The sequence below is a fragment of the Hemitrygon akajei genome, chromosome 16 (assembly GCF_048418815.1).
Source record: "Hemitrygon akajei chromosome 16, sHemAka1.3, whole genome shotgun sequence".
Classification (NCBI taxonomy): Eukaryota; Metazoa; Chordata; class Chondrichthyes; order Myliobatiformes; family Dasyatidae; genus Hemitrygon; species Hemitrygon akajei.
This window is the reverse complement of record NC_133139.1, coordinates 35,047,314-35,061,584: the sequence shown is the minus strand read 5'-3', so window position 1 is coordinate 35,061,584 and position 14,271 is coordinate 35,047,314. Positions and strand designations below refer to the sequence as shown.

At 42.3% G+C, this 14,271-nt stretch overlaps 1 protein-coding gene across 4 annotated transcripts in view; it reads left to right on the top strand.

The window, feature by feature from the left end:
* Positions 1 to 5,116, top strand: part of matk (megakaryocyte-associated tyrosine kinase) — an 82,750-nt gene extending 77,634 nt beyond the window's left edge. For all 4 annotated transcript variants that reach the window (XM_073068694.1, XM_073068691.1, XM_073068695.1 and 1 more), the window contains exon 13: positions 4,709 to 5,116. In XM_073068694.1, coding sequence (XP_072924795.1) covers positions 4,709 to 4,888 — 180 coding nt within the window. In that variant the 3' untranslated portion in view covers positions 4,889 to 5,116. The remainder of the gene's footprint in view (positions 1 to 4,708) is intronic.
* The last annotated feature ends 9,155 nt before the right edge of the window (positions 5,117 to 14,271 follow it).

The window sequence follows — 14,271 nt, the reverse complement described above, 5'->3', positions numbered from 1 at the left end:
ACAAAATGCTGGAGGAACTCAGCAGGTCAGGTGGCATCTATGGAAAAAAAGCATAGGCGACATTTCAGGCCGAAACCCTTCGGCAGGACTGGAGAAAAAGAAGCTGAGGAGTAGATTTGAAAGTGGGGGGAGGGGGAGATAAACAGTGAGGGATGCAGCAAAGAGCAGCAAAGTTGATTGGTGAAGGAGACAGAAGGCCATGGAAGAAAGAACACTGATTTCTCAAACTTCCAGTAATGCCTCTCAACCCCCACCATTTCCTATTCCCCTTTCCCTCTCTTATTTTATCTCCTTGCCTGTCCATTGTCTACCTCTGGCGCTCCCCCTCCTTCCCTCCCCTTTTCCTTTCTTCCATGGCCTTCTGTCTCGTTCACCAATCAACTTCCCAACTCTGCTTCATCCCTCCCCCTCTAAGCCTCACCGATCACCTGAAGTTCACACTGAATTGAACAGTGTATAAGGTGTGTGTTGTCCCTAGCCTGCCCATTCCTCCCAGGTGTGTTACATCTGTACTGAAGGCCTGCTCATGTCCTGGATGACCACTCGGCCTCACATTGTTGAGGGAAATCATTCTGTTTGGACAGAGCCGACAAATCCGGTCTTCATAAAACCGAACACTTTCAGCATAAATTCTCAATATAGGGGGAAATGTAACTAGCACATTAGTGTAACATTAAAGTGTACTCCTTCAACTCTTCATACTGGTTGAATGATGAAGTTGGGGTTCACGTGTCCTGTGTGGCTTTTAATTAAGAGATTACTCTCAAAATTGACTAATTTCAGATCGCAGACTTCCCACGATTAATCGTCTTATTTCAGATATATAGATATTTACACTCTCTTTTTCATTTCCATCTTTACAAGTAGGTGTAGAGAGTGGCTTACACAGAGAGTCATTGATATCCGGAATGGGTTGCAGAGGAGTTGGTGGAAACAGATACCATCCCTACATGTAAGATGCATTTAGATGGACATTTAAATAGGCAAGGTATAGGAGGACATGGCCCTGATGCAGGCTAATGGGATTAGTGTAGGTGGGCAAAAGGGTCAGCATGAATGTGATGGGCCAAAAGGCCCAATTAAGTGACTCTGGCACTAAGTAGTATCAGGCCGAAAAATAATGTAACCAAATGCAAGAGCCTATGCAAAACTCCTACCTCCACCCCAATCCCTGAATCGTTCGTCAAATAGATGATGTTTTTGATGAGTTAATATCCAAACTGTGGCGAATGTGCTTGAGCTTCGCTGCCTATTTAGTGCCTGCTCTCAGCTCAGAGTGCTCTTGGCAGCACTGCTGCTATGGAATTAAAACTTCCTGCCTGTAATCCCTATTATCCTTCCCCACCTGCAAGCCCCCTCTCTTTATCCTCATGTGACACTTAATTACTTGCTAAATTGGAACTGCTCTTTCTAGAATCGCAACTAGAGGTTAATGTGTTACTCAGAAGTAATCACGCTGGAGAGCTGGAGACCGTCCTACCTGACTGTCCCACCCAAGACTTTTGTTTCTCGTCATTTTTAAAAGGAACCATATTCATTGGCTCTTCTCACCCATATCTGGTGAATGTATTAATACATAACATGCATAATGTATAAATATTAATGTATAAGTACTTAATGTATTAATGTATAATACTAATGCATAACTGTTGACTGGATTTGGGGGACTGAGGTACAAAGAAAGGTTCCATAGATTAGGACTTTATCCCCTGGAGATTAGGAGAGTGGGGTTGGTTACCAGATAGAGGTATTTTAGATCATGAGGAGCATAGACAGGGTGAAAACACATATTCATTTTCCCAGGGAGAAGCTGCTTAACACAAGAGGGCATAGGTTTAAGTCAGAGGCGAGACGTTTAAAAGGGACATTACGAGCAGCTTCTTCACGCAAAGGGAGGTGCATGTTTGGAATGAACTGCCAGGAATAGTGGCTGAGGCCGGCTCGTTAGCAGTGTTTAAAAACTATCTAGATAGGTACGTGGAGGGATTTAGAGGGTTATGGCCCAAACACTGGTATATAGGGCCATCTCATTGGGTAACACTGTCAGCCTGGGTGAGTTGGCCCAAAGGGCCTGTTTGCATGCTGTAAGACACCGTGACTAAAACTTGAAGCATTCCAATTGCCGTTCCATCCAAACAACATTGCATTAAATTAAGAGTTCAAACTATTTTCTAGCATCAAGCTAACTGTATTCCTTTCTACTCTTTATTTTCTAACTCCTGCCGGCTTTTGTTATGCTGTTCTCACTCTAAAGGCTCCTATTCCACTCATTCACCCAACAGTCTTATCACCACGGTCAAACCAGTTTTCAGCTGTCAGAGACACTCCCTCCAGTTCAACAAGCAAGCTCTTTTCTCCCCTTCCTAATTCTGATGAATGATCTCCAACATAAATTATTAATGTTTCTCTTTCCATTGGCGCTGCCTGACCTGCTCTGTATTTCTAGTATTTTCTGTTTTTATTTTAGATTTCCAGTACCTGCAGCATTTTAAAATTTATTTTTCACACCAATTTCCAAGTTGTTTTGCATCAATCTGGAAACTGACTGGGTGTCTCTGGTCACACTTGCAAACCTGATGGATTTCTGCACTAGGTCCGGAGTCTTCATTCCCTTTGGAACAAGTCTTTTGGAGTGTTTTTAAATATTCTTTCCCAACCTTGTTCCTATAAGTTTCATCATTAGTTACTCTACAACATTTTCATAATGCTTGTTCAGCCTTAGGCTTCCATTTGGGAAATTCCACAGGACAAATCCCGAAGTCTAATAACACCTTCCCACATTTGGATAGCAGTAACTGGATCGGTCCGAGTCAGCATGGATTTACGAAGGGGAAATCATGCTTGACTAAACTTCTGGAATTTTTTGACGATGTAACTATGAAAATGGACAAGGGAAAGCCAGTGGTTATACTGTACCTGGACTTTCAGAAAGCCTTTGATAAGGTCCCATAGGAGATTAGTGGGCAAAATTAGAGCACATGGTATTGGGGGTAGGGTACTAACGTGGATAGAAAATTGGTTGGCAGACAGGAAACAAGGAGTAGGGATTAACGGGTCCTTTTCAGAAAAGCAGGCAGTGACTAGTGGGGTACCGCAAGGCTCAGTGCTGGGACTGCAGCGATTTACAATATACGTTAATGATTTAGATGAAGGGATTAAAAGTAACATTAGCAAATTTGCAGATGACACAAAGCTGGGTGGCAATGTGAAATATAAGGAGGATGTTAGGAGAATGCAGGGTGACTTGGACAGGTTGGGTGAGTGGGCAGATGCATTTTAATGTGGATAAATGTGAGATTATCCACTTTGATGGCCAGAACAGGAAGGCAGATTACTATTTAAATGGTGTCAAGTTAGGAAAAGGGAAAGTACAATGAGATCTAGGTGTCTTTGTTCATCAGTCACTGAAAGTAAGCATGCAGGTACAGAAGGCAGTGAAGAAAGCTAATGGCATGTTGGCCTTCATAACAAGGGGAGTTGAGTATAGGAGCAAAGAGGTCCTTCTGCAGTTGTACAGGGCCCTGGTGAGACCACACCTGGAGTATTGTGTGCAGTTTTGGTCTCCAAATTTCAGAAAGGATATTCTTGCTATTGAGAGAGTGCAGCGTAGGTTCACAAGGTTAATTCCCGGGATGGCAGGTCTGTCATTGAGAATCTTTCAATCTCTCAATGTTGAGAGATTGGAGCAATTGGGCTTGTATACATTGGAATTTAGAAGGATAAGAGGGGATCTGATTGAAACATATAAGATTATTAAGGGATTGGACACGCTAGAGGCAGGAAACATGTTCCCGATGTTGGGGGAGCCTAGAACCAGAGGCCACTGTTTAAGAATAAGGGGTAGACCAGTTAGAACAGAGTTGAGGAAAAACACTTTCACCCAGAGAATTGTGGATCTGTGGAATGCTCTGCCTCAGAAGGCAGTGGAGGCTAATTCTCTGGATGCTTTTGAGAAAGAGTTAGATAGAGCTCTTAAAGATAGCGGAGTCAAGGGATATGGGGATAAGGCAGGAATGGGGTACTGATTGTGGATGGTCAGCCATGATCACATTGAATAGCGAGGCTGGCTCGGAGGGCCGAATGGCCTACTCCTGCATCTATTGTCTATTGTCACACTGATTTCACTTGCCCAGCAACTAACTGACTCAGACTCCAACCCACTGAACTCACCTCCCCAATTCCCAATTCTCCAACCCCAACACATCTCTGAATTTCCCAAAGCCATAGTTTGCTGTTTGTGTTCGAAATCTACCTCTCACACCCACAACAAGATATCAAAGTACAGGTAACAACAACATCCCCACTACCTATGAACAATGCAATGGGCCTTTTGGACTGAGTCAAAGCCAAAGACCAGTTTATTGTCATATGCATAGGTGTATCTATGCACGGATGCATTGAAAAGCTTACCTGCAGCAGCATCACTGGCATATTGCATCATTCACAGGAAAAGCTCACGTTAACATTTTTTTACAAGAAATGCCCTTCTCTTCTGCTGAAATATTCTAATTGTCTCAATTCACCACAGGTCATAGTTTCCTTTTGAAGTTCCAAGCCTTTTGTGTCTCAGAGTCATCAACGCTGAGTCAGACCCTTCAGTCCATCTTCTTCATGCTGCCCATCACTTACCCAGGCACTGGTGCTGTCTTTAATGGGGACCTGGTTTCCTAAAACAAGATAATAAAATGCTCTCTCTGTTTCCTCCTAGTCGCTGACCGATGTGTCAGAAAAAGTGGAGAAGGGGTACCGGATGGAATCGCCAGATACGTGCCCCACTCCAGTGTACGACATGATGAAATCCTGCTGGGAGCATGATCCTGGGAAACGTCCTACTTTTAAAAAACTCAAAGACAAACTGGAAAAGGAAGGAAAGAAAGAATATGTTTGAAGTAAAGACAATATGAAGGACTATTTGAAATTGTTAAATTACCTTAATAGTTTTTATTGAACTAACATTCCAAAATGGGTTGCTTTCAAGACTGTTGGTTCAACTGAACAATGATACAGGATAAGTAGTTATTGATTTTATGTCTATATATATATTATAAAAAGAGATAAATGAAAATGCCTTGTGCCTGCTAGATTCTAGAAATAACATGTTGATGGTTCTCATGTTTGTTTAATTGTATCTTTGTCCTTTGAGAACTTGCTCAAATTCTCTCTGCTGGGCTTGGGAAGACTTTACTCACGTGTGAGATCGGAAGTTTGGGGACCAGTAGGAGATGCGTAAGCAAGTGTGAGCCCGCAGCTGCAGTGATTCGCTAAAAACTCTTCACCAGTGGACCCAACCGCCACAAGTTGTTGCAGTCAGCCCACAATGGGCCTGGCAGTCAGCAACCCACCTCTGTTGCTGTTGGCTGGACACCTGTCATTACAGGTAGCACTGCACCTTCCTGTTACAGCCAGAAAAGCAGCAGTCTGTGGCAGTCAGCAGTATAGTGATCTGTTACAGGTAGCAATGCACCAGCCTCTCACATCAGAACTGCACCAGTCTATAAAAGTAAGCATTTCACTACCTCATTAGTAGCCCAACAAAGTCAGTCCCAACCTCAGTCCATCACAGACAGTACTAACCAATCTGGTACAGCCCATTACAGACATCATTGAACTAATCACCTTGCTACAACTGACACTCCAACACTTTGTTAAAGTCGGCACTGTTCCATTGTTCCAACCTTTTTTGTTTGCAACTGGTCATTTCATTACAGTTATCTATCCAGTTATAGGCCACACCTCATTGCTCCGTTGCAGGCACAAATGTAAAATCCAATTACCAGCCCATTTACATTGTAGTTGTTCATAAGAGACACAAGAGACCGCAGAAGCTGGAATCTGGAGCAGCAAGCAATATGCTGGAGGAACTCAGTGGGTCGAGCAGCATCTGTGTTGTGGGGGTAGTGGAGAAATTGTTAATGTTTCCAGTCAAGGGCCTGCACCCAGACCGAGGAGTCCCAGGCCTCTCAGTCCCCCCTGCACCCATTCTCAGGTCTCTCAGGCCTGATGAAGGATTTCAATGTGAAACATTGATAATTCCTTTCCCCCAACAGATTCCACAGACTTTGCATATTTAGCCAGAGAATGACGCATGCCATCTGCCAATTGCCTTAACACAGAGCTCTCCAAATTGCGGGAGCAAGTGGCGCTGACTCTCATTCCCCAGTGAGGACGTTATTCTTTAAGTCAACTTTTGCCTTTCATTTGCAGCCCTAACTTTTGTTTCTGGAGGTCGTTGACCAATATTCCTGACTGCAGTTTGATGATCCCGAGCCCAGCTTCACTGGGCTCTGTTTCTATTTTGCTATCCTGGGCGCCCAGTCATACAGTCCTGCATATTAATGTCATTTTCCTAGACCTTTAGTTTCCCTGCCCCTAAACTCATCCTCACTGTCCCAGATTTTAGCTTTACTATCTTAGATGTCAGCCTAATTATCTATGAATGTAGTGTACAGTATGTAAATAAGGGATGTGTGCACAGAATGTGCACAATTAGCAGGATAATTAATGGATTCAGTAAAATGATTTCTTATGTTCTAGCAGCTCTTTTTGTGTTTATCTGTAAAGTTTGCATTGGCTGTGTGAAGCCATGCTTCTGTACATACCTTACAAATTAAGATGAGTTTATTGATATATGCACATGTTTGATGTGGTACAGATACAGTAAAGTACTTGCAGCAGTATCACAGGCGGAGAAAATCAACAACAAAAAATCACTTGATGAATAAAGATGTTTTTAAGTTTGCTAATTGAATGAAACTAGGAGCTGGCGCAACTTGGTATAACTTCAGCCTGTCTGTAGTAAACACAGCATCTTAAGAAACAAAAGTAATTGAACAAAAAGCACAGAAGAAATATCAACATTTGCAATAACACGGGAAATTCTGCAAACTTCGACCATTTATTCATTTCCGTAGATGCAGCCTGACCTGCTGACTCCCTCCAGCATTTTGTGTGCGTTGTGCATGATGGTTCTTCAGCAGGGACTGTGCCACTGTAAGCAAAGGGACGGGACAAAATGGCACCTGGTTACCCTGGAAGCTCTGTGCACAGTGTGTGATATCAACTGTAGTCATGTTGACAATCAAAAAGGCCTTGCTGGCACATGCACAAGCTTTGCCAATGCTAATGAGTGATTATATGTCTAGAACAGAAGATCCCAAACCGAGAAGGTGGTATTAGTTCCTTTTGAATTTAAAAAACATAATCAATTTTTACTTGGTAATCCTTTTATAATAATAACATGCCGTAAGACCTCTAAGTCAACAGTAGCAGTAATAACTGTGTTGAGAGTGCCATTGATTGATTATAAAAGCTCCATACAAGAGAGCTGGACTCACCAAAGGAGGAGGAGAAAGGATTGAAATTCCTAAACCATCCTGCTGTATTTGAATTTAAGTGATTGATGTATACAGTGGCCACTATTATTCTTCTATTAGCAGTTCAGTCACCTCACTCCTCAAGCTACACTCAATGGCCTCTTTATTATGTACACCTGCTCATTAATACAAATATCTAATCAACCAATCGTGTGGCAGCAACATAATACATAAAAGCATGCAGAAGTGTCAAAAGGTTCAGCTGATGTTCAGACCAAACATCAGAATGGGGAAGAAATGTGATTCGAGTAACTTTGACCATTGAACAATTGTTGGTGCCAGACTTGTGGTCTGAGTATGTTCGCAAACTACTGACCAGCAATTTTCACACACAACAGTCTCTAGAGTTTATAGAGAATGGTGTGGGAAACAAAAAAAAAGAAACATCCAGTGAAAGGCAGTTTTGTGTGTGAAAATGCGTTGTTAATGAGAGAGGTCAGAGGAGAATGGCCAAACGGGTTCAAGCTGACAGGTTGGCGACAGTAACTCAAATAACCATGAGTTACAACAGTGGTGTGCAGAAGAGCATCTCTGAACACACAACACATTGATGCTTGAAGTGGATGGGCTACTGCAGACATACTCTCGGCGAGTGAATGTAAACAGTACGAATCACAGAGGGCTAATATTGTGCTGCTGAGAACCGGGCGAGCACTTCTTTGGGACAAACTGTTTGGCAGTTTGACCAGCAAGATCGACATGTTTGAGAGCTTGCATGCTATGACAGGAAGTGTGGAATGGTCTGGCATCAACTTTGCAAAGGGCTTGTCCAGGGTTTAAAAGCTGGAGGACAACTTCAGTAGCTCAGCTGTGAAATTAACCTGGATGGAGGGTGCAGCGGCCAGTGACTCCGTGTAGAACCCACCCAATGTAAGGCTGCAGCAAAAACTCAACTAGCTGGCATTTTGGCTTTCAAATGTCATGAAATTTAGTGCTTTGAAGTAGCAGTACAGTGCAATTAAAATGACTATAGGTTACAATAAGGAATATAAAATTAAATAAATTAATAGTAAATCAGGGAGGTAGTATTCATGGATTCATGGACTGTTCAGAGATCTGATAGTGGAGGGAAAGAAGCTGTTCCTAAAACGTTAAGAGTGAGTCTTCAGGCTTCAGTACCTGCTCCGTGGTGGGCGTAAAGAGAAGAGGACATGTCCTAGATGATGAGTGTCTTTAATGATGGACGCCACCTTTTTGAAGCACCACATTTTGAAGGTGTTCACAATGGTGGGAAAGCTAATGTCCATGATGGGAGATGGCCAAGCCTACTATCCCCTGCAATGTTCTTCAATCCTGTGCTTTGGAGCCTCCATACCCATCAGAAAGCTCTCCATGGAACATCCCTAGCAATTTGCTAGAGTCTTCAGTGACATGCCAACTCTCTTCAACACTTAACAAAGTATATCCACTGCTATGCCTTCTTCATGATTGCATCAATGTTTTGAACCTCTGAGATGTTGACACATTACTGCTTATTGAATAATGGTTCCTCCAACTAGAAACTGGCATTGTAAACATCATTCAGTAAGCCAAATAACTTCTTTATATTTCCTCTGGCAGAGTGGCCTTTGTGCAAGAATTTGCCTCGTGCATGTATGGTGACAGTAGATGATCTAATCAAATAGGCCCTCTGTAGTTTAATTTGTAAATAGTGTGGTGGACTGCTGCAGAATTGGAGCATAATGACCAGGAATGATGTACTGTGCATGTTCACACGTTGGCTGGGGATTGGGGTAGTCGAGTTCCTTTGGTTGTATTACCATAAGATGTAGGAGAAGAATTAGGCCATTCAACCCATCAAGTTTACTCCACCATTTCATCGTGGCTGATCCATTTTTCCTCTCAGCCTCAATCTTCTGCCTTCCCCCCCCCCCTCACCCCTGGTATGCCTTCATGCCCTGGCCAATCAAGAATCTATCAACCTCTGTATTAAATATACATAAGGACTTGGCCTCTGCAGCTGCCCGTGGCAACAAATTCCAAAGAATCACCACTCTCTGGCTAAAGGAATTCCTTCTCATCTCCATTCTAAAAGGACGCCCCCTATTTGAGGCTGTGTCCTCTGGTCTTAGACACTCCCACCACAGGAAACATCCTCTCTACATCCGCTCTGTCAAGGCCTTTCACCATTTGATAGGTTTCAATGAGGTCACCCCTCATTCATCTGAATGCCAGTGAATACAGGCCCAGAGCCATCAAACGCTCTTCATGTGACAAGTTGTTTACTCCCGAATCATTTTCATGAACCTCCTTTGAACCCTCTTTTCGGCATTACCCACAAGCCATACCTGGCTTCCTCTTCAGTCTGGAATGTGAGCCAGGCAGCCAGAGTGTGAGCAGGGTGTGCAGGAGAACTGGAGGCCTAGGGTGGGGTCTGGAATTTTGCCCGAGTCTGCAACAAGAGCAGACTGGATCTGGAACACCAGGAGTCAGGGATGTGCGCTGGGTTTATAAGGCATTCGTCAGACCACATGTGGAGTATGTTGGGCCCCATATTGAAGAAAGGACGTGTTTGCACTGGAGAGAGAGAAGAATAAAGGGAGAGGTCACTGAAACGTACTGAATATCGAAAGGTCTAGATGGAGAAGCCATGGAGAGGATGTTTCTGTGGAGGTCAAGTCATTGAGTATATTTAAAGTGGAAGTTGATAGGTTATTGATTGGTAAGTTTATCAAAGACTATGGGGAGAAGGTAGGAGAATGGAGTTTAGAGTGAAAATAAATCAGCCATGATCAAATAGCAGAGCAGATTTGATGGGCTGAATGGCCTAATTCTGCTCCCTTGTCTATTATGCTCTTTAATCTCATCAAGTTTATTATTTTATAATATACTGTGTCAAAAACAAGTGAAAGAAGTGTGTTTGGCTTTTGGTAGGAGCATATCTAATAGTCTGGAATATTTGCTGGTATGACACCACCAAAGTCCCAGAGGGTGTCAGATTATCAGAGTTTTACCATATCGAAAATATCTCCAATTTCCATTGGGAATGAACTGGAGTTCCTCCAGCTGATTGTTGCTCCAGATTCCAGCATCTTCAGTCCCTTGTGTCTCCACTTTTCTGTGGAGCTAAGTTGTGCACCCTTCATTTCCCACTGCGGCTGGAGAGTGGGTGCCTGTGGGAGACTCCTGAGGACCCCACCACCCAATGAAACTGGGAGACATCAGCAGAGGAGCTGGAGAAAATTTGTACAAAAATTACATTCCAGCTGGCACGGAGCAAAATGGTTGTGAGGCCAGCACTTTGAGGAGATTACATGCTCCCAAACACGTCAACTTGCCCTTGAACCAATAACAAAATAGCACAGCTACACTGCCACATCTGCCCCTTTGAAAACTGAAGTAATTTTCCATTGATGCAGAAACTGCAGCATAATTATGAAGTTTCGCACTATGAAAGGTTGGCAGTACACACTTTGCACTACTTCCCTGAACTAAAAGTGCCTCTCTCCTGGGCTGTGAGAGCGCTGGGAGACTCACAACTAAATAGAAGTACTTCTTAACTTCCTTGAATGTTGACTGCAATCAGGGTCTGCAATCAGCAATCCAATACCACTATCTAGTGATTTAATTTGTTAATAAAATAATATAACTGGTCAAATAAGCCCTCCTTGCGCTTTCATTGAAAACAATCTTGTATTCTTTATGCGCAAGGATTAGTGCAACGAGAGCTTAGATTCCAATCAGTACTCGTATTCATCTCGGCTATTCGAATGATTGAGTTTGTGTTTAATCCCTGTATTACTCCTCTCCGCTTACACTGTTTCGACTGAGCCTTGCTACCTCGCCATAAAATTCCTTTTATTCCCGTTGTCTCAGCTGATCCACAGCATGACCCTAGAATGCAATTAAACTTTTAGAGTAACTTGGTTTATTCTTTTCATCCAGATCATGGCCTGTATTAACTCAGAAAAATATATAATGTGTTCTTACTGGTAATTATTCAAGCATGTAAACTTGTACATTATATTTGGAATCATGAAATAGAATCTCTAAAATTTACAGCTCAGAAACCAGTGAACAGCTGGCATACCTAGGCTGGCTCATTGTGAGAACAGCTGAGGTTATAGCACATTAGCAGGCTTTGCCAGTAACCTGTAGGTTCCTCATCCTCAAGAACCTATACAAAAACCTTTGGAAGTTTCTTATTGAATCCACTTCCTTCACACTTGCAGGATCTTTCCGCAGTGAGTTTATGGTGAAGCAGGTGCTCTCATAACATTTAGGAAGAGTTTAGATAAGAACTTGAATCAACAACATATTGAAGGCTACAGATTTACCAGCATTCAGTAGGTAGTAGATGGTGAGCCAGGGAGTCTGCCTATGTGCTATACAATGCAAAAACTCTTTGAATATAAGCATAAAGCTCTCTAACTGATGGGATGTCCCTCTGGAATACAATTCCATGATTTAAAATTCTTTCCTTGGGTTACTGACTTACTAAATGTAATAAACTGCCACAAGATTCTTCACAAAGCAGAGAAAGATGAAGTGGCATTGTAGGTTAATTAGGATAGAGGCAAGATGCAGGCAAAATAGTAAAGAGAAGGAAACAAATCAGTAAAGCTCTTGGAGAGATGTTCAGGAAAAAGTAGCAGGCCTGGGGTTAATGGGCAGTGTTGGAAATCTGCAGAGACTTCAGAGAGGTAACCAAACAATGAGAGAGATTTTGTGTGTTAAGGAGCGAGTCAGACCAAGTATAATGAGCACGTTACTTATCTCCACAGTTTGTAATGGAAAATACATCCACTTGTTTTAATATAATTTGAACTTCAAGTTTTACAGAAATTTCTGACTCCATGAGCTTGTTATTTTGAGAGAGTTTGTGGATTGCCTCCAAGATGGCTTTTTGGAGAATCTTGTGGATGAGCTCACTAGGGAATAGAGTCAGACAGTCATAGAAAAATACAGCTCAGAAACAGACCCTTCAGCCCTTAAACTACCTACTCCCATTGACCTGCATCCAGACCAGAGTCCTCCATACCCCTAACATCCATGTACCCATCTAATCTTTTCTTAAATATTTAAATTTAGCTCACATTAACCACTTGCGCTGGCAGCTCGTTCCACACTCTCACCACCCTCTGAGTGAAGAAGTTTCCCCTCATGTTCCCCTTAAACTTGTCACCTTTCACCCTTAACCCATGACCTCCAGTTGTAGTCCCACTCAACCTCAGTGGAAAAAGCCTAATTGCATTTACCCTAGCTATACCCTTCATAGTTTTGTATACCTCTATCAAATCTCCCTTTAACCTTCTATGTTAACCTTCCAGGAATAAAGTCCTAACCTATTCAAGCTTTCCTTATAACTCAGGATTGGAGAAAAAAATCCTTGTAAGTTTTCTCTGTACTCTTTCAATCTCATTTATATCCTTCTAGTAATTAGTTGACCAAACCTGCACACAATACTCCACATTAGGCCTCAGCAACATCTTCTACAACTTCAACATAACATCACGTCTCCTAAAATACTTAGATTTATGAAGCGGCAGAAGTTGCCTTTACTATTCTATCTACCTGTGATGACACTTTCAAAGAATTATGGACCTGTATTCCCAGATTCCTTTGTTCTACTGCAATCCTCACTGTCCTACCATTCACTCTGCAAGACCTACCTTGGTTAGTCTTACCAAAGTGCAACTCCTCACATTCGTCTGCATTAAATTCCATCTGCCATTTTTCCAGTTGGTTCAGTTCCAGCTGCAAGCTTTGAAAGTCTTCCTCGTTGTCTACTACACCCCAGTCTTAGTGTCATCTGCAAATTTGCTGATTCAGTTAACCACATTATCATCCAAATTGTTGATATAAATGACAAAATACAATGGACCCAGTACTGATCCCTGCGGCACTCCACTAGTCACAGGCCACCAGTCAGAGAGGCAACCATTTAGTACTACTCTCTGGCGTCTCCCACAATGTCAATGTCTAATGAAATGGATTTACTATGTCATCTTGAATGGCAGCCGAACTCCCAAGTGGGATCTTGTCAAAAGCCTTGCTAAAGTCCATGTAAACAAAATTCAATGCCTTTCCTTCATCAACTTTTTTGGTTATTTCATCAAAAAACTCTATAAGATTGATTAGACATGACTTACCACACAGAAAACCATGCTGACTATTCCTAATGAGTCCATGTTTATCCAAATACTCATACATCTGGACCCTTGAAGGCTCTGGGTCTTTACTCACTGGAAGTTTGAAGAATGAGGAGTGATTTCATCATAAGGCCTAGATAGAGTGGATGTGAAGAGGATGTTTCCTTTGGTGGAGGAGTCTAGGATAAGAGGGCACAGCTTCAGAATAGAGTGATTTCCAGTTAGAATGGAGATGAGGAATGATTTCTTTAGTCAGAGGGTGGAGAGCCGCAGGGATCAGTAGAATCTGTAGAACTTGCTGCCACATGTGGTCGTAGAGGCCGGGTCATTGGGTACATTTAGGGTGGCAGTTGATAGATTCTTGATTAGTCAGGGTGTAAAAGGTTATGGGGAGAAGGCAGGAGAATGGAGTTAAGAGGGAAATGGATCAGTCATGATGAAATAGCACAGTAGATTTGATGGCCAAAAGGCTGAATTCTGCTCCTATGTTTTATAGTCTTATGGTCTTGTTATGATTCAGCTCAAGCCTTTTGACATTTAAGTATAAATCTACTCAGACACAAAGAATGGGTTAATCTTTGAGAATTCTGATCCTAATATTGCAAAGTACAGCATATAAGAGATAAAAACTTTTCAATTGCATTCTTCCCATGTGAATTTCATCCTCTTTTGCCCTTAATTTTGAGTTCACCTTCCAGCTCATTCACTGCACTGAAACGTGTCCAATTTTGAAACTTCAAATCTTTTCTTTCCGTTTTTTATTTCTCCTCCATCTGCTCCAAAACAAACACCTTGCAGCTGGATAT